At 39.3% G+C, this 27,008-nt stretch overlaps 1 protein-coding gene across 3 annotated transcripts in view; it reads right to left on the bottom strand.

Moving 5' to 3' along the window:
• The window catches only part of FANCI (FA complementation group I), an 80,075-nt gene extending 61,344 nt beyond the window's left edge, over positions 1 to 18,731 (bottom strand). For 2 of the 3 annotated variants that reach the window (XM_082619817.1, XM_082619816.1), the window contains exons 1-3: positions 18,649 to 18,731; positions 15,779 to 15,881; positions 8,099 to 8,171 (exon numbers count right to left, since the gene is read on the bottom strand). In XM_082619817.1, coding sequence (XP_082475943.1) covers positions 8,099 to 8,171; positions 15,779 to 15,881; positions 18,649 to 18,659 — 187 coding nt within the window. In that variant the 5' untranslated portion in view covers positions 18,660 to 18,731. Of the gene's footprint in view, positions 1 to 8,098; positions 8,172 to 15,778; positions 15,882 to 18,253; positions 18,306 to 18,648 lie in introns of those variants that run through there. The other variant, XM_082619818.1, reaches the window with a different exon arrangement.
• Between the last annotated feature and the right edge of the window lie 8,277 nt (positions 18,732 to 27,008).

The following is a 27,008-nucleotide window of genomic DNA, read 5'->3' on the forward strand; positions in this document are numbered from 1 at the left end:
GAAAACTTTTCCGTAAGATAGGAAAAATACAAGGATGCCCACTTTTGCCACTTCTATTCAACATAATACTGGAAGTTCTAGATAGAGCAATTATTGCATTTAGTGCCGCTGAACTGTACATAAATAAGTTAAATAAAAAAGTTAAAGACAAGAAGAAAATATTGAAAGCAACAAGAGAGAAGCAACTCATCTGGTAAAAGGAGTACTCAATACGATTAACAGCTGATTTCTCATTTAAAAAAATCATTGAAGGGCAGAAGGAAATGGGATAACATAGTCAAAGTACTGAAAGAACTCAACAGCCAGAAAAACTATCCCTCCAAAACTGTCAACCAAGAACTCTATAGCCAGAAAAACTATCCCTCCAAAATGGAGAAATTAAGACATTCCCAGATAAACAAAAGAGAATTTGCTGCCAGAAGACCTGCCCTAATGCTAAAGGGAGTCTTTCAGGCTGGAATGAAAGGACACCAGACAGTAAATTGAATCCACATGAAATAGAGAACATCAGTAAAGGTAACTACATAGGAAAATATGAAAGACAGTATAAATGTACTTTGTAATTATTTTTTCTATCTGATTTATAAGACACCTGCATAAAACAACAATTATAAATCTGCATTGGTGGGAATAAATGTGTAAAGATGTAATTTATAGGACAATAATAGCACAAAGGAGGAAGGGGGAGAATAAAGCTATAGGTAGAGCAAAGTTTTATAACTATTAAATCTAAGCTGGTATTAATCTAAACTAGATTGTTATAAATTAACTCATTATTGCCCAGGGGAATTTTTGCAGAAACTAATGCCTGTGGCCAGCGATTTTTATTTTGGCCAGCCAAAAAATTAATTGTTATTTCACTAACACCTTGTGGGTTATTACATTCAATACTTAGATCTGACACACCTGTAAAGTCTTCTAATTTTTGTAAAATGTTGTCTTCAAGCCACTCTTCTGTAGAAGCAAAGGAGCACTATCCTGCACCATGAATTTCATTTTCACTTTCTGTATCAGACTCAATCACTAAGGTTTTTTGTCTTTTTGTTGGTCTAATATTCACATCGTCTGAATCAGAATTATATTCTGAAGAACTATCATCTTCTGAGACACTAGTATATATGTCACTTGGACAATCAGACAAAGTATCTGCATAAAATTCACCAAAAACTTTTTCACTCAAAATTTCATGATGTGTCATTTTTGAAAATTTTACATTTATAATATACACAAGATTGAAGCAAAAACCAAACGGAACAAAATGTGAATGATAATGACAATCATAGGTTGTATAATGAACCCTTGATCAATTTCAAGCTCTAACAACTTCTCATGGTGATGTTAATTGTAGCACTCTCTAAAAATGTATTGATATGTCTCTGGTCAATAATGTGTTAAGATGTCAGTTCTAATTGCCAAGGCAAGCACTAAGAAGGTAACTGAAAAAAATAGTGAAAAAGATTACAAAGGAATTAAAATGGTACACTAGAAAACACCTACTTAACATATAACACGTAAGGTAGTAACAGAGGAACAAAAAGACACGACGTAAAGAAAACAAACAGCAAAATGGCGGATATCAATCCTACTCTTTCAGCAATTATGGCAAATGTAAAGGGATTAGATACTCCAATCAAAAGGCAAAGATTGGGACTTCTCTGGTGGAGCAGTGGTTAAGAATCTGCTTGCCAGTGCAGGGAACATGGGTTCAATCCCTGGTCCGGGAAGATCCCACACGCTGCAGAGCAACTAAGCCCGCAAGCCACAACTACTGAAGCCCGTGCGCCTAAGGCCCATGCTCCACAACAAGAGAAGCCACCACAATGAGAAACCTGCACAAAACGAGGAGTAGCCCCTGCTCACTGCAATTAGAGAAAGCCTGTGCACAGCAACAAAGACTCAATGCAGCCAAAAATAAATAAAATAAATAGATTTATTTAAAAAAGGGCAAAAATTGGAGATTTTTAAAAATCCAATTATGTGCTGTCAATCAGAGACACAATTTAGATTCAAAGATACAAATTGTTTAGAAAAGATATACCATGAAAACAGTAACCAAAGAGGGCTGAAGTAGCTCTAAAAATAACAGAAAAAAGTAGACTTCAAGACAAAAATTACTATTAAAGACAAAAAAGGGCATTTTATAATGATAAAAGAATCAAGGCATAACAATTATAAACATATAAGCACCTAACAAAAGAGTTCCAAAATACACAAAGCAAAAACTAACAGAACTGAAGGGTGAAATAGACAATTCAACAATAGGTAGAGACTTCAACACGCCACTTCCAATAATCAATAGAACAACAATTAGAAGATCAACAAGGAAATAGACTTGAAAACACCAGATCTAACAAACATCTATATAGAACACTACACACAACAACAGAAGGCACATTCTTCACAAGTACACATGGAGCATTCTCCAGGATAAACCACACATTAGGCCATAAAAAAATTCTCAATAAATTTAAAAGGATTATAATCATATCATTTATGTTCTGTGACCACAGTAGAATGAAACTAGAAATCAATAACAGAAGGAAATCTGGAAAATTCACAAATATGTGGAAATTAACATAATCTTAAATACCAATGGGTCAAAGAAGAAAGCACAGAGAAATTAGAAAAATACCTTGAGATGAATGAAAACAAAAACACAACATTCCAAAAGCTATTGGATACAGCTAAAGTAGTGCTTAGAACGAAATCTATAGTTGTAAATACCTATATTAAAAAAGAAGAAAGATCTCAAATCAATAACCCAATCTTCCACCATAAGAAATTATAAAAAGAGGAGACTAAACTCAAAGCAAGTGAAAAGAATATAAAAGTAAAATCAGACATAAATGAAACAGAGAATAGAAGAATAGAGAAAAATCAAGAAAACCAAAGCTTATTCTTTGAAAAGATCAACAAAATTGAAAACTCTTCAGACTGACCAAGAAAAAAAGGGAGAAGAATCAAATTACTAAAATCAGGAATGAAAGAGGGGCATTACTACCAATCTTACAGAAATAAGAAGAATAAGGTAATACAATGAATAACTGTATACCAATAAATTACAAAACTTATATGAAACAGATAAATTGTTATAAAGACACAAAGTATCAAAACTGACTAAAAAAGATAATAGAAAAACCACAACAGACCTATAAATAAAGAGACTGAATTAGCAATCAAAACTCTTCTACAAAGAAAAGCCCAGAACCAGATGGCTTCCCTGGTGAATTCACGAAACGTATAAAGAATTAACTGCAACCCTTCACAAACTCTTCCAAAAAAAAGAAGAGGAGGAAACATTTCCCAACTCATTCTACAAGGCCACTATTATCTTCATACCTAAACCAGACAAAGACATCCTAAGAAAACTATGAACAGTATCCCTTGTGACTACAGACGCAAAAATCCTCAACAAAATACTAGCAAACTGAATCCAGCAACATTTTAAAAAGGATTATACTCTATAACCAAATTGGATTTAACCCAAGAATACAAGGGTGGTTCAATGTATGAAAATCAATGTAATATACCATAGAAATAGAGTAAAAGATAAAAACCACATGATCACCTCAGTAGACACAGAAAAAGCATTTGAAAATTCCAATATCCTTTCATGATTAAAAACATTCAACAAACTAAGAATAGAAGGGAACTTCCTTAACCTGATAAAGGGCATCCATGAAAAACCCACAGCTAACATCACACTCAATAATAAAAAATTGAAAGATTTCCCTGAGATCAGGAACAAGAGAAGGATGTTTACTCTCACCAATTCTATTCTACTGGAGGTTCCAACTGGGGTAATTAGGTAAGAAAAATAACAAAAGGCATCTAGATTGAAATAGAAATAAAGCTGTATCTATTCACAGATGACATAATCTTGTTTATAAGGAATCCACAAAGAAGAAACTACTAGAGCTAATAAACAAGTACAGGAAGGTAACAAGATATGAGATCAATATACAAAAGTCTATTGCATTTCTATACACTAGCAATGAACACTGAGAACATTAAATTAAGAAAACAATCCCATTTACAATCACACCAAAAAGAATAAAATACTCAGGAATAAATTAATAAAAGTAGTGTAAGACTTGTACTCTGAAAAGTACAAAATACTGTTGAAAGAAATGAAAGAGGACCTAAGTAAATGGAAAGATATTCCATGTTCATTAATGGAAGACATATTAAGATAGCAATACTTTTCAAATTCATATATAGATTCAACAAAATCACTACCAAAACCCCAGCTTCCATTTTTGCAGAAATTGACAAGCTAATCTTGTCATATGGAAACTCAAGGAACCCAGAATATCCAAACTAATCTGGAAAAAAAAAAAAAGTTAGAGGACTCACACTTCCCAATTTTAAAGCTTACTACAAAGCTATTCTAATCAGGACAGTATGGTACTGACATAAGGAGAGACACAAAGATCAAGGGAATACAACTGTGAGTCCAAAAACAAACCGTCACATTTATGGGCAATTGATTTTCAATAAGGGTGCTACTGAAAATAGGGAAAGATGAAGCTGGACTCCTACCTCACACCATATACAAAAATTAACTCAAAATGGATCAAAAATCTAAATTAAAAAGCTAAAGCTATAAAACTCTGAAAAGAAAACAGAGGTATAAATCTTTGTGACTCTGGATTAAGCAATGACTTCTTAGATATAAAACTAAAAGCGCAAGCTACAAAAAAATTAAGTAGGCATCAAAATTTAAAATTTTGTGCATCAAAGGATACCATCAAAAAAGTGCAAAGACAACCAGAATGGGAGAAAAATTTTGTGAATCATATATCTAATAAAGGGACTTGTATCCAGAATATTTAAAGAAATATTAGAACTCAGTAATAAAAAGACAACCCTATTTTTAAAAGGTCAAAGGATTTGAATAGACATTTCTTCAAAGAAGATATACAAATGGCCAGTAAGTACAAGAAAAGATATGCAACATCATTAGCCAAGAAAAGATATGCAACATCATTAGCCATCAGGGAAATGAAAATCAAACCCACAGTGAGATACCACTTCACACTCACTAGAATGGCTAGAATGAAAAAGACAATAACAAGTGTTGACAGAGGATGTGGGAAATGGGCATCCTTATTTCAGTACTGGTGGGAATGTAAAATGATGTAGCAGCTTTGGAAAACAGTTTGGAAAACAGTTAAGCATGGAGTTACCATATGATCCAGCAATTCTACTCTTATTTACTAAAGAGAAATGAAAATGAAATGAAAATATGTCTACACAAAAACTTGTAGCAGTATTCATAATTGCTAAAAAGTGTAGACAACCTAATTGTCCACCAACTCATGAATGGACAAGTATGATATATTCATATGGAATATTATTCACCAATAAAAAGGAATGAAATACTGATACAGGCTACAACATGGATGAATCTTAGTAACCTTATGGTAAGTGAAAGCCAGTCACAAAGGACCACATATTGTATGATTCCACTTATATGAAATATCCAGAATAGGCAAACCTATAGACAGAAAGTAGATGAGTGGTTTCTTAGGGCTGGCATGGATCAGAAGTTTAGGGAAGCAACAGCTAAGGTATGTAAAGTTTCTTTTAGGGGTAATAAAAATACTTGAAAACTGTGGTGATAGGTGTGCAACTCTGTGAATATACTAAAAGCCACTGAAATGCATTATTTTAAGTGGTGAATTGTACGATGTCAATTATATCTCAACAAAAAATGTACACTTTAAAAGGGTGAATTTTTTAGTATGTGGATATCTCAATTTTCTAAAATGTCATCATTAGCTAACTATTGGTTTACACCATTGATTTAACAGGATTAAAATGGTTATGAGGTAGTGTCCATATATACTTGGTAATTCATGCTACTTTTAAACTAGGATTTCCAAATCTAAGTTTTTAAATAAGGTAAAAATAATGTTATTTACAGAAGTGGGAGCCATGATAATCTGTTCCAGGTATGTCTACCCAAGAAAGAAATTACTCTTATTTCTTCCACTTATTCTTATTACTGTCACTTAGCATGTATAGACAGCTGCTTTTGATCTTTCATTATTTCCTTTTCTCTAATATTTCTACAAAACAGTCATTTAGCAAGTTTCCAATTTTTAACCAATTAAAAAAAATTTTACCTCCTACAGAAATGGAAATAAAAACAAAAATAAACAAACGGGGCCTAATGAAATGTAAAAGCTTTTGCACAGCAAAGGAAACCATAAACAAGACCAAAAGACAACCCTCAGAATGGGAGAAAATATTTGCAAATGAAGCAACTGACAAAGGATTAATCTCCAAAATTTATAAGCAGCTCCTGCAGCTCAATAACAAAAAGACAAACAACCCAATCCAAAAATGGGCAGAAGACCTAAATAGATATTTCTCCAAAGAAGATATAGAGATTGCCAACAAACACATGAAAGAATGCTCAACATCATTAATCATTAGAGAAATGCAAATCAAAACTACAATGATATATCACCTCACACTGGTCAGAATGGCCATCATCAAAAAATCTACAAACAATAAATGCTGGAGAGAGTGTGGAGAAAAGGGAACCCTCCTGCACTGTTGGTGGGAATGTAAATTGATATAGCCACTATGGAGAACAGTATGGAGGTTCCTTAAAAAACTACAAATAGAACTACCATATGACCCAGCAATCCCACTACTGGGCATATACCCTGAGAAAACCATAATTCAAAGAGAGACATGTGCCAAAATGTTCATTGCAGCTCTATTTACAATAGCCAGGAGATGGAAGCAACCTAAGTGTCCATCATCGGATGAATGGATAAAGAAGATGTGGCACATATATACAATGGAATATTACTCAGCCATAAAAAGAAATGAAATTGAGCTATTTGTAGTGAGGTGGATGGACCCAGAGTCTGTCATACAGAGTGAAGTAAGTCAGAAAGAGAAAGACAAATACCGTATGCTAACACATATATATGGAATCTAAGGGAAAAAAAAGTCATGAAGAACCTAGGGGTAACACGGGAATAAAGACACAGACCTACTTGAGAATGGACTTGAGGATATGGGGAGGGGGAAGGGTAAGCTGTGACAAAGTGAGAGAGTGGCATGGACATATATACACTACCAAACGTAAAATAGATAGCTAGTGGGAAGCAGCCGTATAGCACAGGGAGATCAGCTCGGTGCTTTGTGACCGCCTGGAGGAGTGGGATAGGGAGGGTGGGAGGGAGGGAGACGCAAGAGGGAAGAGATATGGGAACATATGTATATGTATAACTGATTCACTTTGTTATAAAGCAGAAACTAACACACCATTGTAAAGCAATTATACTCCAATAAAGATGTAAAAAAAATTTTTTTTTCATGCATAGGAAGATGTGTTTTTGAACCGTTGCAAGGAGAGACACAATTTACTTGAGGGGGTAAGAAAAATAAACCAAGTTAAAATAACCTGCTAAGAGTGTAAAGCGACTTTTAATTTTTGCTTGTAGAATTTTATTCTACTATAATTTATAAAACAACTATGAGTCACAACCAGCAACAATGTAGTACCAGCCCTTGTTCAAGATATGGAATAAAAATATGCCCCACTGGGAATTAAGAATCTCTACATAAGTCACCTAAGATACTCCATTTCATTAAAACTCAGAGCACACTAGCCTCTTTTGTTAAGCACAGATTAACTATTAAACATTGCTGCTCTCTTCTCCACAATTTTTTTTTTTTTGGCTGCACCGCAGGGCATGCGGAACTTCCCCGACCAGAGATAGAATCCGTGCCCCCTGCAGTGGAAGCACGGAGTCTTAACCACTGGACCACCAGGGAAGTCCTCTTCTCCACAATTTTAAAAGCACAAATAAATCAAAGCGGATTTCATGACGTGCATCCTTTACAGGCTCCAAAACCAGCAATACAATCTCAGGTAGCCACTTCAACCCCCTTTAGCAAAATTATTTTTAAGTCCACAAGACAGGAGACTGCAGCTTTAGTTGATTCTGTAAAATCCCCAAAACAGAAAAGTCTCAGTGGGGCTTCAAACAGTAAGAAAAGTAGCAATATGTGCCCAAAGTAAACAAATATACCAATGAATCCAGAGAGATAGAAGTGGCATTATTATTACCTTTGAAGATGGCTCTCAGGAGTGCTCCAGCAGCTTTTCCTTTCACTGACTGATTCTGAAGGAGATTAGCCAGCTGCAAAGAAAAGAAAAAGCTACAAGTTCTTGGCAACAATTTCCCTACCTGAATGACCTAAACTTCCGGTATGAAAAACACACATCTGTCAAGTTCATATCCTTCAGAGACTCCAGGAATCACAAATAACATATTTATTTACATATAGCAGGGTAGATCTTAACATGATGTTGGGCTGTCAAGACTGAAATTTATTCATACATTCATTCTACAAACGTTTATTAAGTATTTAATCAGCACTAGGTATCAAGCTATGTTCTTGGGGATATAAATTCATTCAGCAAATACTCTTTTAACATGTTCTTCTTCCTAGGCATTAGGGATACAAGGATGAACATGATAATCTCAGTTTACAGTACAGCAGGAGGGAAAAGGACAATAAAAAAAAAATCAGAAAAAAATTTGTAAAAGAAACAAAAGACTGAGACAATAATTGAGGAAAGGGAAGGAACTTTAGCTAGAGTAGTCAGGGAGAAAGCTTCTCTGAGGTAGGTGACATTTCTATAGAGACTTGGAGGATGAGAAAGAGCTAGTTATGCAAAGGGAGGAAAGAAGAACATTTCAGATAAAGGTATTGTTATGTGCAAAGGCCCTGAGGGAGCAAGAGTTTGGCATATTGGATGGCCTGAAAAAAAAAAAAAAAGACCAATTTGGCTGAAGAGTAGTAAGAAAAGAGTGGCACAAGACGAATTTGGAGAGATGGGCAAGAACCAGATAATAAGAATCTTGCAGGCCATGATAGGAAGCTTAGATTTTCTCTAAGTACAATAGAAGTAACTAACGAGAAAAGAGGAGAGTGATATGATAGATGTTTTTTTAAAAAAAAAAATCAGTCTTATTCCTTTTGCAGAAAATAGGTTGTAGGAGGGTTTAAGAGTGAAATAGGGACATCTGTTAGGAGATTGTTATCAGTGATCAAATGAGAGATGATAGTGGCCTACAGCAAGGTAATAGCAGGGGAGATGTCCTGAGTTGAACTGTGTCCCCCTCCAAAATTCATGTTTAAGCTCTAACCCCCAGCATCTCAGAATGTGATCTTATTTGGAAATAGCGTCATTGTAGGTGTAATTAGTTAAGCTGAGGTCATATGGGTAGGCACTAATCCAGTATGACTAATGTCCTTAGAAAAAGGGGAAATTTGGACAGAGACACATACACAGCAAGAATGCCATGTGAAAGTGAAGGCAGAGACCATGGGACACAAGGCAAGGAATGCTAAAGATTGTCAGCAAACCACCAGCAGCTAGGCAAGATGCATGGAACAGATGATCACAGCCCTCAGCAGGAACCAACAATGCCAACACCGTGATCCTGGACTTCTAGTTCCTAGAACTTTAAAAATAACTGTCTATTGTTTAAGGTACTCAGTTTGTAGTACTTTGTAAGATGAAGAAAAGTACAGATGGCCCCGAACTTATAACAGTTCAACTTATGATTTTTCAACTTTACAATGGGGCAAAAGTGATAGGCATTCAGTAGATACTGTCTTTCGAATTTTTATCTTTTCCTGGGCTAGCAATCAGCTGTGGGATCACAAGGATAAACAACCGATACACCATTCTGTACCCATGCAACCATTCTGTTTTTCACTTTCAGTACAGTATTCAATAAATTACATGAGATATTCGACACTTTATTGTAAAATGGGCTTTGTGTTAGATGATTTTGCCCAACTGTAGGCTAATGTAAGCATTCTTGGCACGTTTAAGGTAAGGCTAGGCTAAACTAGGATGTTTGGTAGGTTAGGTGTATTAAATGCATTTCCGACTTAGAATATTTTCAACTTAAAATGGGTTTATTGGGATGTAACCCCATCAAAATTTGGGGAAGATCCGTAGACTGAAGATATATTTGAGAGCTTGATCAGTAGGACTTTGCTATGGTCTGAATGTTTATGTCCCCCCCAAATTCACGTGTTAGAATCCTAATACCCAGTGTTATGGTACCTGGAGGTGGGACCTTTGGGAGGTGATTAGGTATGAGGGTGGAACTCCCATGAATGGGATTAGTGCTCTTATAAGAGATCCCACAGAGCCCCCAGGCTGCTTCTACCATATGAGGGTATAATGTGAAGTCTGCAACCCAGAAGAGGGCCCTCACTTGACCACACTGGCACCATCATCTAGGACTTCCAGTCTCCAGAACTATGAGAAATAAATATTTGTTGTTATAAGTCACCCAGTCTACCGTATTTTGTTATAGCAGCCTAAATGGACTAAGACAGAGTTCCTCATGCTTTAGACGTGAAATGGGTGTGGTGATGAAGGAAAAGAAGAAATCAAGGAGGACTCAAATTTCTGGCTTAAGCAACTAACTGGGTAGATGGTGGCACCATTTACAGACATGGTGAAAATTTCGGATTAAGCAAGCATCTAAATCATCCAGAGGGCTTGTTGAAACAGATTGTTAAGACAGAGAACTCCACCTGCAGTTTTTGATTCAGCAGATCTGATGTGGTGCTCAGAACTGTTACTCTTAAGATATCCAAGTGGAGATGTCAAATCGATAACTGAATATGCCAAAATGGAGCTCAGTGAGAACATGTAAGATCATCCAGGGAGAAAATGTAAAGAGACACCAACATTCAGCGATAAAAAAGCAGCAGCCAGCAAAAACAACGGAGAAGGTGAGGTTGTAATATCCAAAGGACTGTCACAGAGGCCAAAACTAATAGAACAGTGAATTCTATCTCTTCTACACGTGCCTGGTCTTTCCAACTGGAGTCCATCTCTACCTTCTTAAATACCTAATAAGGAAGTACCTGATTGCTCTGCCTGGAACCTCCGACAGCCTTTGACATAACCATTAAAGCAGTGGTTCTCAACCAGGGGTGGTCTGCACCCTACCCCCGGCAGGGTACACAGGGCAATGTCTGGAGACATTTTTAGTTGTCATAACTGGAAGGGTGCTGTCACCTAATGGATACAGGCCAGGGATGCTGTTAAACATCCTACAACGCACAGGACGACATCCCTCAACAAAGAATTATCCAGTCCAAAATACACACAGTGGCAAGACTGAGAAACCCCGACTCTTCTCAAAAAAATTCAGTTTCAACAGAAGGCAATGTGGCATAGGAGAAAAAAATGGGACCCAGAATCAGATGAGCTGGGTATGTATGAATCCTCGCTTTGCCATTTATTAGCTTTATAACCTCAAGTTACTTAATATCTGTTATGGGTGTCTATTCCCTAGCTCAAAGGACTGTTATGAGGATTAAATTAGATGACAGGTAGAGGACCTCGCGCAGGGCCTAGCACACAACAGGCACTGAACAAAATTTAGTTCTCTTCCACTCCCTCTGTCCTCTACTTCCCCTACTTACATGATCTCTGGTCTTACTTTTTTGACCTTATTCAGTTATGCTTTATACTGCATTTTAAAATGCAGAAGTAAACCAAGTAAGATTAAGTATCCTTTTTATTTTGGAAGGCTTAAAATATTTTCTTTTAATTGACAGACTGGAACTACCAAGTTAATGGCACAGTCCAAATACAGATTTTTAAAAAAACAGAACATTCCTCATTTTGTGCTGATGTTTCCTCATGACTAGATTGAGTTTAGGCATTCTTGGCCAGAACACAGGTGATACTGTGTCCTTCTTGGAGTATCACAGATGGAGGCATGTGCTATGCATCTGTCCCTCACCGGTAATATGAGTCTGATCACCCAAATATGTTACCTGATTTTCCCACCCTGTAATTACTTCTTTCCCCTCCCTTTGCAACCAGTATGCAGTTCGTAGGAAGAAACTTTAAGACCATGCAGGCATCTTGCTCCTCATCTAATTTTCCCCTCGTATAATGAAAAAACCCAGCAGCAACCTCTGGTATCAGGTTCTCAAAGTCAGTGTCACCAGGAATGACACTCACATCAGGAGCTCAATGATATGACACACAGTGAAAAGGGCATGGCACCATTTCTGTGGTCCTTCTGCCAAGGATGCATGTCCTGAGTCTAATCATGAGACACATCAGACATTCAGCAAAGTAACGGATCAGTACTCTTCAGGGTTATCAAGATCATAAGAGACAAAGAAAGACTAAGGAATGGTTGCAGATTGCAGAAAATCAGGGAAAAATAACAATTAAGTGCAGTGTAGGATCCTGAGTGGGATTCTGGAACATAAAAAAGGGACATCAGTGAAAAAACTACCAGGTACAGTTCAAATAGGGTCTTTAGTTTCACTAACGGCACTGTACCAATGTTAATTTCCTGGTTCTTAAATTTTTACTAAAGTTATTATGTAAGATACTAACATTTGGGAGAGGGATAGATGGAAACTCTATTATTTTTAAAACTTTTCCGTAAGTCTAAAATCAATTCAAAATAAAGAGTTAAAAAATTCTTCCTGGATTTAGCATCCACTGATGCTTCCTGCCTGATCCAATCTTTATCATGATGGTTGCCAAATGATGATTTTTTAACTCTGTGGTAAGCAAGACCCCTTCTCATCATTTATTATCAATATGGACTCACAAATTTCTGTACTTTTCAGTGGTTTATAATTCATAACTGAACTTGATTATTTCAATGTTCAAATTTGACCAACGGAAGCCCCTTCAAGCTATCTTTATCAGGTTTGGGGTATCAATGTTATACTTTATAAAAAGCATTTGGAAGTTTTCCTTATATATGCACATTTTTCCTTATGTATTATATACGCTCTAAAACAATTCAGTGGCATCGGGACTATCTCTTACCTCTGATCTCTAAAGATTTGGTAGATGTTTCCTATGAAACTTCTGGGCCTGGTATTTTTGTGTCAAGTAATTGCTTGATAACTTTTTCTTTTATAGAAATTGATCTGGTTAAGCTTTCCATCTCAAATTGGGTCAATTTAGTTAAACTGTATGTTCCTAAGAAATTAACCATTGCATCTACATTTTCAAATTTATTTGTAGTAGATATATACAAAGTCTCTTAGTATTTTTTGAGATTTTTCTCTATATGAATAGTTATTTCCCCCTTGTCATTTCTTATTTAGTATATCTGTGCTTACTCCATTGTTTTCTTGATTAGCTAATAGTTTTGTCTATTTTCTCAAAGAACCAGGATTTTTATGTATTAATTTGACCTACTGTTCTCCACTTTATTAACTTCTACTTTTATTCTAGCAGTCCCTTTTAGATTCCTCTATTCTCTCTAAATCTTTGAATGTAAATTTTCCCACTGCTGGATATGTCAGTCTTCCTTGTCATGGACTTGCTTATGTGTTTTATAATTTTTTACTCTTAAGCACATCTTCTATGGACATTTTTATCAAATGGACTGAATGCATATATTGCTGGAATGCTTACCAAATTTATAGAGGATATAAAATGATGATTAATACAATGGTCAACAGAATCAGGATACAACAAGAAGATTTTGATGGAGTGAAATCAAATTAATCTAAAAAGATAAGTAACAGATTTAAAGTAAAAATTTTAATGTGGGTTCTAAGAACTAACTATAGAAGTTCAGAGATGAAGGAAATTTAGCCTATATGCAAAAATGACTTGGGGTTTTTAGTTGCTTTTAAGAGCAATTAGACAATAATATGATATTGCTGCAAAAAAGTTGACTCTGCATTGATGGAAGAATTAGGGAAATATTAGTGCCCCTCTACTCTAGTGGTAGAACACATGTGGAGCCCTGTGTTCAGTTTGAGGTACAAAACTTTTAAAGGTAATGTTAACAAAACAGAAATGTTCAGAGGACTGTGTTCATGTTGGCGAAGAAACTTAAAACAGGAAAAGCTGAAGGACCTTTTCTAATATTTATTCAGCGTCTACTGGATGCCTATTGAGGGTCTATTAGATGTTAGATGCATACAGTATCTCATTTCATCCTCACAAAAACCAAGATAGGAATTCTTTTTGTGATAAGCATGAATCAGAGAAGTAATTCATAGCATCTATCATGGGTTTTGTTCTAGTTCTTTTTACTTATTTTATAGTGTAACATTAAAGCCTCCTCAAATTCCTTTTGGAAGCAGGTAAAATATAAACTCTAAGTAAATAAATAAATAGAAAGCAGGTTTCAACCAAATTTTAAATTGTCTATAGGATGAATCAACTCTCAACTCATGCAAAGGCTGTCTTAAAAAAGTGCCACAAAAAGCAATTTCTGGATAATTTCAAAGAAAAAAAATCAGAGCACATCCCTGTATCAATTCCCAGTTAGCATAAGATAACAAAGATTAAGATTCACCTAGCTTCAATGACCACAAAAACTAGCACATAAAAAGTTCCTTAAAAACATAACACTCGGGGCTTCCCTGGTGGCGCAGTGGTTAAGAATCCGCCTGCCTCGGGTTTGATCCCTGGTCCGGGAAGATCCCACATGCTGTGGAGCAACTAAGTCCATGCGCCACAACTACTAAGCCTGTGCTCTAGAGCCTGTGAGCCACAGCTACCAAGCCCGTGCGCCTAAAGCCCGTGCTCCGCAACAAGAGAAGCCACCGCAATGCGAAGCCCATGCACCGCAACAAAGAGTAGCCCCCCAGGGCTTCCCTGGTGGCGCAGTGGTTGAGAGTCCGCCTGCTGATGCAGGGGACACAGGTTCGTGCCCGGGTCCAGGAAGATCCCACGTGCCACGGAGCAGCTAGGCCCCTGAGCCATGGCCGCTGGGCCTGCGTATCCGGAGCCTGTGCTCTGCAACAGGAGAGGCCACAAGAGTGAGAGGCCCGCGTACCTCAAACAAAACAAAACAAAAGAGTAGCCCCCGCTCACCACAGCTAAAGAAAGCCCACGCACAGCAACGAAGACCCAATGCAGCCAAAAATAAACAGATATAACATTAAAGAAATTAAAAATAATAATAATACTCAAAGTCTTAATTTGTCTATACATATATACTAATGTTTAAGGTTAATTTTAAGGAGGGATTATTTTCCATGTAGGGATCTGAATAAGCTGAGATCATTTATAATGGAATAAGGAGAAGTATATCAGGAGAGAAAGATTAGAAAGCCTAAGATAGAAGGTAATTATTGTCCATTTTATAATCATATACTTACTTATAGTGAAGACACAATGTAAATTGGTTGGTTTTCGCTTTTACGAATAATTTCAAAATATCTTACTACTTATGAACTTATCTTCTTTAGGGAAAAACATAAATGAAGCATCAACAGGCAAATCTAATGTCTCACATCAATAACTACAGTCTGGATATTGCTTTCAAATAGGATTGTTCTAAGAACTAAAAAGTGTACTAACTTGCTTATATGGTTGCATAAATGTCATTTAAATATTATACAGTTGTAGGGATTTCCCTGGTGGCCCAGCGGTTAAGACTTCACGCTTCCAATTCAGGGGACATCGGTTCGATCCCTGGTCAGGGAACTAAGATCCCTCATGCTGCACGTTGCAGCAATCAATCAATAAACAAACAAACAAGCAAATACAGCTGTATAAATGTACACAAATGCCCTTAAGTTGACCATATCTCTTCCTCTCTCCCATTTCTTTGTATCTATGAGTTGTTATCAAATAAATCCTTGTCTCCTAAGGAGAGTGGGGGATAGATGAAGTGGCAGAATTAATTTTTCTAACATGTCCCTCGAATTTGTTATCATGCTTGACATTTGCTTTTGGCAGAACATCCTTCCTAATACTCACATCATCTTCTTTCAGGGTTTGAAGAAATTTTTGCAGTCTGTCTGCTGTTTTTTCTGCTGCTAGAGATAAAATTTTCTGGTCCATTGTTGCACATATGAAGGAACTGGAAAGGGAAAATGTCAGAGCTGGATGAAACGTCCAGAAGTAAACAAGTTTGATTTTTTTTCCCTTCTCTACCTGTTAACTGAGTATTTCATACATATTACAGACTACGTACACAGTGGGTACTCAACAGGCTAAGGACTACCAACTAGTATGAGTAGGTGATTCTTACCCAAACCAAAATAATCTTGAGAATTCCCTGGAATTTCCTTATTAGAAAGTTGTAGTCTAATCAAGTGGTTTCCTAATTCCAAGTTACATTTTTATCATTTTTTTAAGCATCTACCCAGTATGCTGCCCAGAACAAAGCTATCATTTAACGGTACAGCAAATATATAATAAGTTATTATTGACACATACACAAGAATGTAACATACAATAAAGTAACACTTGATAAATAAACAGCACTGTAAATGCATTTATACCAATTAAATGGTGTAAAAACAAATGAGAAGTTAACAAGGCTAAGAAATAAATGTGTGCTCAAACATCAAGAAGGCTTCCCAGCAGAAGAAAGCTTAAACTGGAACTTAAAAGATTAAATTTAGACAGTCAAGATAACCACATGGTATACATTATTGGGAAGGAGAGTATCATGAACAAAGGCATTCATAAGAGAATTTGAAAAATTTATTTGGGGAAAATGAGTAGTAGAGGGTTCAAGTAGGGGAGTAGTGAGTAGGAAGGCTAGAAAGGGTGGGACTAAACTGTGCAAGCTCTTAAAAGCCAGGTTAAGGAATTTAGATTTTATTCTGTAAATAATAGATAGCAACAAAAATTTCTGGAGTAAAAGATAATCTGACAAGATTGAAACAGTGTTTGAGGAAACTGAATCTGGCATCAATGTGCAGATTAAAGTAGGGAGGGAGTAAGGAGGAAGAACCGAGGCTAAGAGGCTACTGGGGGCTATTTTAGTGGTAGTGACAAAGGCCTGTCTTAGGGTGGTGACTCTGGGGAGTAGAAAGGAAAGGGTGAAATGGAAGCACATTAGACAGACAGGAGTTAGTGTGTAGCTATGGGAGTATTATGGGAAGGGGGAAATGCACACTGATGGAAAGAAGACCTGCTCCTCCTCCTGCATTTCTTCGTGTTTCCAATCTCCATAAACTGTACCATCATCCACACAGCTGCTGAAACCAAAAACCTGGACAACATTCTTAACCACTTCACCTTCATCCTCCACATCCACTACCAAGTCCTGATGATGTTACCCTCCTAAACATCTCTCAACTCTACTTCTGAGATCCACTACCTCCACATTACTCCAAAGCCAACATCATCTCTCACCTGAGCTACTGCATAGTTTCCTAACTTGTCCCCCACACAGCAGCTAAAATAGTGTTTTTGAAACACAAACCAGATTATGTGACTTATCCTCCCTCAGTCTCCATCCTCAACTTAAAACTCTTCAGTGGCTTTCCATTAGTCTCCTATCAGTCCAAAATCCTGAATTCAGGATAAAAAGGTCTGGTCCATGCTAACTCCCCTTCCTCACTCTATTCTCCAGGCACAATGAACTGTTTTCAGTCCTTCAAACACCCAAGTTCCTCTCGCCACAGACCCTTACACATGATTTTCTGTCTGGAACTTATACAAATACTCCTCCTTTCATCTGCTGCTTGCCAATCTTTTACTGTTAATTCCTACAAATTCTTCAGATCTCAGCTCAATCCACACTTCCTTAGCAGCTCAGGCTAGATTAAACACTCCCCTATTACATCCTTTCAAGGCAACTGTAACCTCTCTCACCATCACCACACTTTTAACATTACATTTGTAATTATTAGCTTAAGAACTACACCTCCCACTCCACTTCAAACTCCAGGAGTGCAGGGGGACCTGTCTGGTTTTGTTTATCACTGAACCTCCAGTACTTAGCACAGTATCTAGCTCATAAAAGGTGCCCAATAAATATATGCTGAACAAATGAATGACTGAATCCCTACAATGGGCAAGACCCTGGGGCCAGCACTTTACACTCATTAATCTGATCCTCACACCAACCCTATGAGGTTTGTGTTATTACTCCCAATTTAGATAAAGATCTTTGGGGATTCAGAGAGATTAAGGAATTTCCCCAAATCCCCAAAGTCAGAAGGCTAGTAAGGGTAGAAGCAGAACTGAAATCCGAGTCTGTCCAGCTCCAGACCCCAAATCCCATGCTTTTACCTGCTACCCTGTTAGGGGCTGGGTGGCAGTAGAGGGTGCAAACAAGGTATAACGACTAAAAGAGACGTCCAGCCCTAAGGGGAAGATGCTGAACTCTTTCTATTTCAATAGGTACATTTGCTAAATTCTTCCTAAAAGCAGAGGTGAGTAACAAATAGGTGGCTGCAGATTCTTTGTCAAGAGGCCCTGAGGTTAGTGACGCACCACAGAAGTGAAACGCCGCGGGTCTTGCGTCGGGGCTCCTCAGAGAGCAAAAAGTAAACACAAATAGAGAAACTATAAAATGAAGCAGCTGGTGATGTGCGCTGTGACCGAGCTACAAAGGCGAAACAGGTTTAGAGAAATTTCTCAGACGTAGGAGCTAAACGCTGATGGAGAGAAAGAATTTAACAAGAGGGCCGAGAGTGTAGCACGCCCGGGGAGCAGGGAGAGCCAACCGACGCGGAGGGAGACGGCGGGGCATATCGACCCTTCCAGGCCAAGGAAAACGCCAGAACGTCACGATGGAAGTGGGGTCCTCCTGTCCTCCCAGACCCGCTACCTCCCCGGGGCTGAGTCCCACCGCCCCTGCAACGCGCGAAGCCCCTCCGGACGGTCACCTCAGCCTCATACCCTCCACAAGCTTCCAAAAAGTCCGCTCAACCCAACTTCACCGCACTTCCGTTACCGGGAGCAACACCTCCCGCCTCTCGCGGCTCACTTCCGCCGCCCGGGAGCACGCGCATGGGGCGTACCATTAAGGCAGAAGGGAGGGGGGAACTCCTGGGACGATCCCATTCATTGTGGGGGGGGCAGCCTTAGAACTCCAATTCGGGACCGCAGAGTGAGCCAGGGCAGTGTGGCCTGGGTGTGACCACCACGGTGCCTTGACCAGTTAAGGCCTTCTTGTGTACTATTGGGGAAAGGGTCAGTGAGAGAGGGGATGAATCTAGTGATGGCTGTAGAGGTCTTTGCATTGGAAGTGCCTGGAAGGCGGAGGAAGGTGTGCCAGTGGAGGTGTCAGTAACTCCTGTAAAGCAAAAAAGTGTTGCCTGTCATTCCATTTCTATAGGGATCAAGTCTGTAGCAACTGCAGTCGTTGGCCTCAGTGTGCCTGAGGGGAGCTCAGGATGGAGAAAAACAGGAAACATTTTGTGCTTTGGATGTAAGGATCCTTGGATAGTTGAGATGCATATCTAAGGAAAAGTTTCAATGAACCCAGATTCTTGCATCTTCCCATACATAGGAAAGCACTTAAGTCATTAACTTGAAATATCTGTTTTTTGTGATCAGTAATCTTGATCTTTGATTACATGGATCTCCCCCCCACAAAAAAACCCCGAAAACTCATATATATCCTGCCTCCTCCCTTAACTCTTCAGAGCAGGTCCTCAAAGCTATCTCAGAGACTGTCTCCTGGGCTATAGTCCTCAGTAAGATACCTGAATAAAACTTAACTCACAAATTTTAGGTTATGCATTTTTCTTTCAGTCGACAGCCCTAAAATGTAAGCCTCATGTGGCCAGGGGGCTTATTGCATACAAAATCTCAGCATTTAACACAAAGCCTGGCAAAGCAGTAAATGCTCAGTAAATATTTGTTAAATGAACAACTGATAGTAGAGCAAAGAGCAATGGAGGGGAGGTTCAAGAACCTGTACTATGTTGAACAGGCAGCTTGTGCAAAGGGCCTGACAGCAACAAGCAATCCAGCGTCTGGCTGGTTAGGGAGGTGCAGGTGCTTCGGGTGGGGGCGGGAAAGCAGGGGCTTATTAATCTTTTTCATATCAGGAGCAAGTGGGGAACAGCTGAAGTGGAAGGGCGTGATTGTATTCACTTTGTAAAACAATATTTCTGGCAGGTGAGTGCTGCAGAGGTTATTTAAAAGAGATGATGGGGATTTCCCTGGTGGTGCAATGGTTAAGAATCCGCCTGACAATGCAGGGGACACGGGTTCGATCCCTGGTGCAGAAAGATCCCACATGCTGCGGAGCAACTAAACTCATGCGCCACAGCTACTGAGCCTGCGCTCTAGAGCCTGCAAGCTACAACTACTGAAGTCCGTGTGCCCTAGAGCCCCATGCCACAACTATTGAGCCCGTGTGCTGTAACTACTGAAGCCTGCGCACCTAGAGCCTGTGCTCCACAATAAGAGAAGCCACCACAACAAAGAGTAGCCCCTGCTCGCTGCAACTAGAGAAAGCCCATGCACAGCAACGAAGACCCAATGCAGCCAAAAACAAACAAACAAACAAACAAAAAGGATGATGGAGGTGAGGAGAATTGAAGGCAAGACCCCTTAGGAGGCTCTAAGTTGTCCTGGACATAGGTGGTGGTGGCCCAACCTTGGGGAGAGGTGGGAGAGGTTTGAGGAATATTCAGGCTGAGTGACTGGGATGGAGGTGCACCCTGGTGATACTGCCAGTTGACTGACACACAGGGAAGGATGAAAGTTTGAGTTGATGATGAAGCCTTCAGATTTGGACTTGCCAAATGTGAGACCATGGGATGGCATGTGAAGGAATGCTAAGATCAGGGGGCATTCAGTCTGGAGCCTGTCTCCCAGTTCCCAGGGGTAGGATGGATCTACTTGTCCAGTTCTGGAAGAAACATAGCTGCTGGAAGAGAATGATGCCTCTCAGCTGCCTAGGTCTGCTACTTGTTTATGACACTTCTTTTTTAAAAAAATTATTTATTTATTTATTTTGGGTTTTGCTGCAATCTTCGTTGCTGCACACAGGCCCCTCCAGCTGCAGCAAGTGGAGGCCACTCCTCACCACAGCGTGCAGGCCTCTCACTGCGGTGTCCTCCCCCGTTGCAGAGCATGGACTCTAGGCACGCGGGCCTCAGCAGCTGTGGCACGCAGGCTCAGTAGTTGTGGCTCACAGGCTCTAGAGCACAGACTCAGTAGTTGTGGCACATGGGCCCAGCTGCTCCACGGCATGAGGGATCCTCCCGGACCAGGGCTCGAACCCACGTTCCCTGCACTGGCAGGCAGACTCCCAACCACTGTGCCACCAGGGAAGCCTATGACACTTCTTAAGTACTTTTTACTTCTACCACATTTCTGGCCCAATATTAAGCTGTGATATTTGGCTAAAACACAGCAGCGGGGTTGGAAGGTTATTCCTGAGAGGAATCCTTTGGCTTGCCAAGGAATCAGATGACTTTACCTCATCTTCTCCCCACAAAACCACCCTTCCAGGCTGCTGCTGGGAAGGGACTGGGCCAGGCAGCCATGAATTTGTGTGTCTGTGTAGCTCAAACGGGCTCATTTGCCTTTTTGAACTTCCATTTTTGCATCCCAGGTGCACTTATTGCATTGCCTGTGTGAGCATCTACCCACTGGCATTGACAATTGCAGCAGGGGGTCTTGCCTCCCCTTGTTGCACGAATGTATCATCTGTATTTTCCATTAGTGCTAATGGATGTTACATATGCAAAGGAAGAGAACAGACTTAGATTCATAACAATGTTTTTCACCCTGGTTTAGGCTTCCTTACTAAGCAGCAAATCTTACCAATCTGCTTCAACCGACTAGACTCCATACATTGGTCGGCTAGTGATACACTGATTCTAGAAAACACAGCCAGTTAAAAACATGTTTACAACACTGGAACCAAATGTTCTTCAGACCTTGTCAGTAGCTCATGTTTGGGTAATAATATAGCTACAGGTATTTGCAGGAGTCCAGAGAAAAGTACAAATGGAGGCCCCCTATCATTCCCCACTCCATCCTGCAGTGTGAGGGGCTTCATATGCCTGCATGTGGACACCCAGCCTGAAAATCCACACCATGTCTCTCCTCTAAAGCTGCCCTTGGCTACCCTTGACTACCTTTGTGCCCAGGGCTGTGCACACAAGCAGGTACACTCTGGGGAGGGTGGACTTAGGAAGGAGCCTGTATAGGCCGAGGAACTGAGCTTGGGGATGTTTGGGAAGGTACCCCGAGCATGGTCTAAAGGAGGGCACGTGGGCTTCAGTGCGTACACACTCCAAGTTTCTTGGACTCCTCATCATCTAGGAAGGGAGCTATTGAGGCACCCACCCAGTCCAAGCACTCCAGTTGCCTGGGTTTAAGGGCGGCATTGCTTGAGAGAATAATCAAGGTAGCATGTATGAGGAGCCTAGTGTTTAGAAGCACTTAATAGTATAGTTCTGGTGATCTGTGTTGATGTTACTATTGCAAAAAGATTACAAGTCACTGAAGTTTCAGATGTTTAGTATTTTTTACCAATAAAGTATTTTTTGAATTAAAAAAAATAGTGGCAGTTCCCTCCGGCAATCCCACTTTAGAGTGTGTATACAAAAGAATTGAAATCAGGATCTTAATCAGATATCTGTACACCCATATTCAGGGAAGCATTATTCATAATAGTGAAAAGGTGGAGACAACCCAAACATCCATGGGCAGACGAACGGATAAACAGAATGTGGTGTATCCATACAGTGAATACTATTCAGCCTTAAAAAGGAATGAAATCCCATCACATGCTACAACATAGATGATACCAAAGGACATTATGTTAAGTGAAATAAGCCAGTCACAAAAAGACAAATACTGTATGATTCCACTCACATGAGGTATCTAAAGGATTCAAACTCCAAGAAACAAAAAGTAGAGTGGTGGTTGCCAGGGGCTGGGGAGAAGGTGAATTGGGGGGTTCTTGTTTAATAGGTATAGAGTTTCAGTTTTGTAAGATGAAAAAGTTCTGGATATCTGTTTCTCAACAATGTGAATGTACTTAATGCTACTGAAGTGTATACTTAGAAATGGTTAAGATTAAAAAAAGATACTACTACCTGGGCAGGTCACAGGATTGTTAAGAGGAACCATCTGACTCCATCCTGAAGAAATTCCGATTTAGTAGGGTTTAAGGTAGAGGTTTAACAGCTCACCATTTGTAATCCCAGGGTCTGGAAAAGTGGCACACAGTGGGTGCTTCAGATATTTGTTAAATGGGTGCAAAATTATGAACACATCCTTAGAAAAATAGGTTTTTAAATTATTTCAATGAAATGTTAAATTTCAAAATGAAAATTTTGACTTAAAACTACATTATTGCTTTTGAAGCTTCCTGTGAATCGGCAATCATTTGAAGATTAATAGTTCAAAACAACAAAAGCAACAACAAACAAACAAACAAACAAAAAGTTTAGTTCCATTACCCTGCTCCATCTCTTGTTTCTCAGAGGCCTGCCTGGAAGACAGAAAGAGGACTTGGGAAAGGGGAAGCAGGGTGGAAAATAATCCTTAAAAACTGGCCACTTGGGGACTTCACTGGTGGTGCAGTGGTTAAGAATCCACCTGCCAATGCAGGGGACACGGGTTCGATCCCTTGTCAGCAAAGATCCCACATGTCGTGGAGCAACTAAGCCCTTGTGCCACAACTACTGAGCCTGCAGACCACAACTACTGAGCCCACGTGCCACAACTACTGAGCCCATGCACCACAACTACTGAAGCCTGTGCGCCTAGAGCCCATGCTCCGCAATGAGAAGCCTCCTCAATGTGAAGTACGCACTCTGCAACAAAGAGTAGCCCCTGCTCACCGCAACTAGAGAAAGCCCATGCACAGCAACGAAGACCCAAAGCAGCCAAAACCCCCCCCCAAAAAAACTGGTCCCTTAAAACTGGTGATATTTGATTCAGGTTTATGGACTATCTAATTGTATTATAACAATGTTCATTTCCTGATTTGGATATTTGTACTGTGGTTAATTAAGAGAATGTTTTGTTCTTAGGAAATACATCCTGAAGTATTTAGGAGAAGAGGGGCATCATGTCTGCAACTTACTCTAAAATGGTTTAGAAAAAATATATAGTATGTATATACTGACAGAGAATGATAAAGCAAATGTGATCAAATGATTACTTCTAGGTGAAGGGCATATGGGAAGTTTTTGTACTATTTTTGTGACCTGTAATTCTGAAATTATGACAAAATAAAAAAGTTTTTTGAAAAAATCAGGCCAGTTGTGAACCTAGTGATCTGCTCTGGCTTGTAAATAATCAGCAAACTTTGAGTAGCCATCTCTGCCCCTTTGATGACGACAGGTAGATGCCTGTTCTTCATCTTCCACTTCATGTGACCCTCTTCTGTTGTCACCCTAGATGGCTGCAAAACTGAGGTGGATCCTCCATCCTACATGAGGCCTCTTGGTGCTTCTCTTCCCATCTCCATGACTTTCACATCTATGTCACCTCAGCCACTTACTCTTCTGGACACAGCCTGAGCAGAATCACTACTCAGACAGCAGCTTCCTCTTTGTCCAGTTCCAATGCTCAATTATTCCCACTTACCTATTCTCTAATTTTTGCTGTCCCTCACTCCTCCTTCATCTTGAATTCAACTTGCCCCCTTGTCTGTCCTTCCATCCCACCCATCTGGCAAATCCTAACCCTGTATGAGGCCAGCCATATTCCTTTGTTGTGGCTATATCTGGATTGCTTGGGTTGTGCTGGAGGTTTCACGTGACTGTGTTCATGGCGACCCTAAAAGTCATTGTAGAAAACTCTAAAGATAGAGTTACCATATCATCCAGCAATCCCACTCCTGGGCATACATCTGAACAAAACTATACTTCAAAAAGATACATGGGAGGTGCATTCAAGATGGTGGAGGAGTAAGATGTGGTGTCACCTTCCTCCCTACAAATATATCAAAACTACATCAACATGTGGAACAACTCCCACAGAATACCTACTGAACACTGGCAAAAGACCTCAGACTTACTAAAAGACGCCCTCAGGCGACCTACATGCAGAGGCGGGGCCAAATCCAAAGCTGAACCCCAGGAGCTGTGCGAACAAAGAAGAGGAAGGGAAATTTCTCCATGGAGCCTCAGGAGCAGCGGATTAAATCTCCACAATCAACTTGATGTACCCTGCATCTGTGGAATACCTGAATAGACAATGAATCATCCCAAAATTGAGGCGGTGGACTTTGGGAACAACTGTAAACTTGGGGTTTGCTTTCTGCATCTAATTTATTTCTGGTTTTATGTTTATCTTAGTTTAGTATTTAGAGTTTATTATCATTGGTAGATTTGTTTATTGATTTGGTTGCTCTCTTCCTTTTTTAATTTTATATACATAGATTTTTCCTTTTTCTCTTTTTGTGAGTGTGTATGTGTATGCTTCTTTGTGTGATTTTGTCTGTATAGCTTTGCTTTTGCCATTTGTCCTAGGGTTCTGACTGTCCATTTTTTTTGTTTGTTTTTTGTTTTTATTATAGTTTCTAGCACTTGTTGTCATTGGTGGATTTGTTTTTTGGTTTGGTTGGTCTCCTCTTTCTTTCTCTCTTTTTTTAATTATTTTTTATTTTTAATAATTTTTTTCTATCTTAATAACTTTTTATTTTATTTATTTATTTTTCTTTCTTTCTTTCTTTCTTTCTTTCTTTCTTTCTTTCTTTCTTTCTTTCTTTTTCTCCCTTTTCTTCTGAGCCATGTGGCTGACACAGTCTTGGTGCTCTGTCTGGCTGTCAGGCCTGAGCCTCTGAGGTGGGAGAACCGAGTTCAGGACATTGGTCCACCAGAGACCTCCCAGCCCCACATAATATCAAATGGCGAAAGCTCTTTTAGGGATCTCCATCTCAATGCTAAGACCCAGCTCCACTCAACGACCAGCAAGCTACAGTGCTGGACACCCTATGCCAAACAACTAGCAAGACAGGAACACAAACCCACCCATTAGCAGAGAGGCTGCTTAAAATCATAATAAGTTCACAGACACGCCAAAACACACCACTGGCCGTGGTCCTGTCCAGCAAAAAGACAAGATCCAGCCTCATCCACCAGAACACAGGCACCAGGCCCCTCCACCAGGAAGCCTACAAAACCCACTGAACCAACCTTACCCACTGGGGGCAGACACCAAAAACAACAAGACCTATGAACCTGCAGCCTGCGAAATGGAGACCCCAAACACAGTAAGTTAGGCAAAATGAGAAGACAAATACACAGCAGATGAAGGAGCAAGGTAAAAACACAGTAAGTTAGGCAAAATGAGAAGACAAATACACAGCAGATGAAGGAGCAAGGTAAAAACCCACCAGACCAAACAAATGAAGAGGAAATAGGCAGTCTAACTGAAAAAGAATTCAGAGCAATGATAGTAAAGATGATCCAAAATCTTGGAAATAGAATGGAGAAAATACAAGAAACGTTTAACAAGGACCTAGAAAAACTAAAGAGCAAACAAACAATGATCAACAACACAATAAATGAAATTAAAAATTCTCTAGAAGGAATCAATAGCAGAATGACTGAGGCAGAAGAACAGATAAGTGACTTGGAAGATAAAATAGTGGAAATAACTACCACAGAGCAGAAAAAGAAAAAAGAATGAAAAGAATTGAGGACAATCTCAGAGACCTCTGGGACAACATTAAACACACCAACATTTGAATTATAGGGGTCCCAGAAGAAGAAGAGAAAAAAACAAAAGGGACTGAGAAAATATTTGAAGAGACTATAGTTGAAAACTTCCCTAATATGGGTAAGGAAATAGTCAATCAAGTTCAGGAAGCGCAGAGAGTCCCATACAGGATAAATCTAAGGAGAAACATGCCAAGACACATATTAATCAAACTATCAAAAATTAAATACAAAGAAAAAATATTAAAAGCAGCAAGGGAAAAGCAACAAATAGCATACAAGGGAATCCCCACAAAGTTAACAGCTGATCTTTCAGTAGAAACTCTGCAAGCCAGAAGAGAGTGGAGGGCATATTTAAAGTGATGAAGGGGAAAAACCTACAACCAAGATTACTCTACCCAGCAAGGATCTCATTCAGATTTGACAGAGAAATTAAAATCTTTACAGAGAAGCAAAAGCTAAGAGAATTCAGCACCACCAAACCCAGCTCTACAACAAATGCTAAAGGAACTTCTCTAGGCAGGAAACACAAGAGAAGGAAAAGGCTTACAATAACAAACCCAAAACAATTAAGAAAATGGTCACAGGAACATACATAT

Source organism: Mesoplodon mirus (assembly GCF_964341445.2).
Source record: "Mesoplodon mirus genome assembly, chromosome: 4".
Lineage (NCBI taxonomy): Eukaryota > Metazoa > Chordata > Mammalia > Artiodactyla > Ziphiidae > Mesoplodon > Mesoplodon mirus.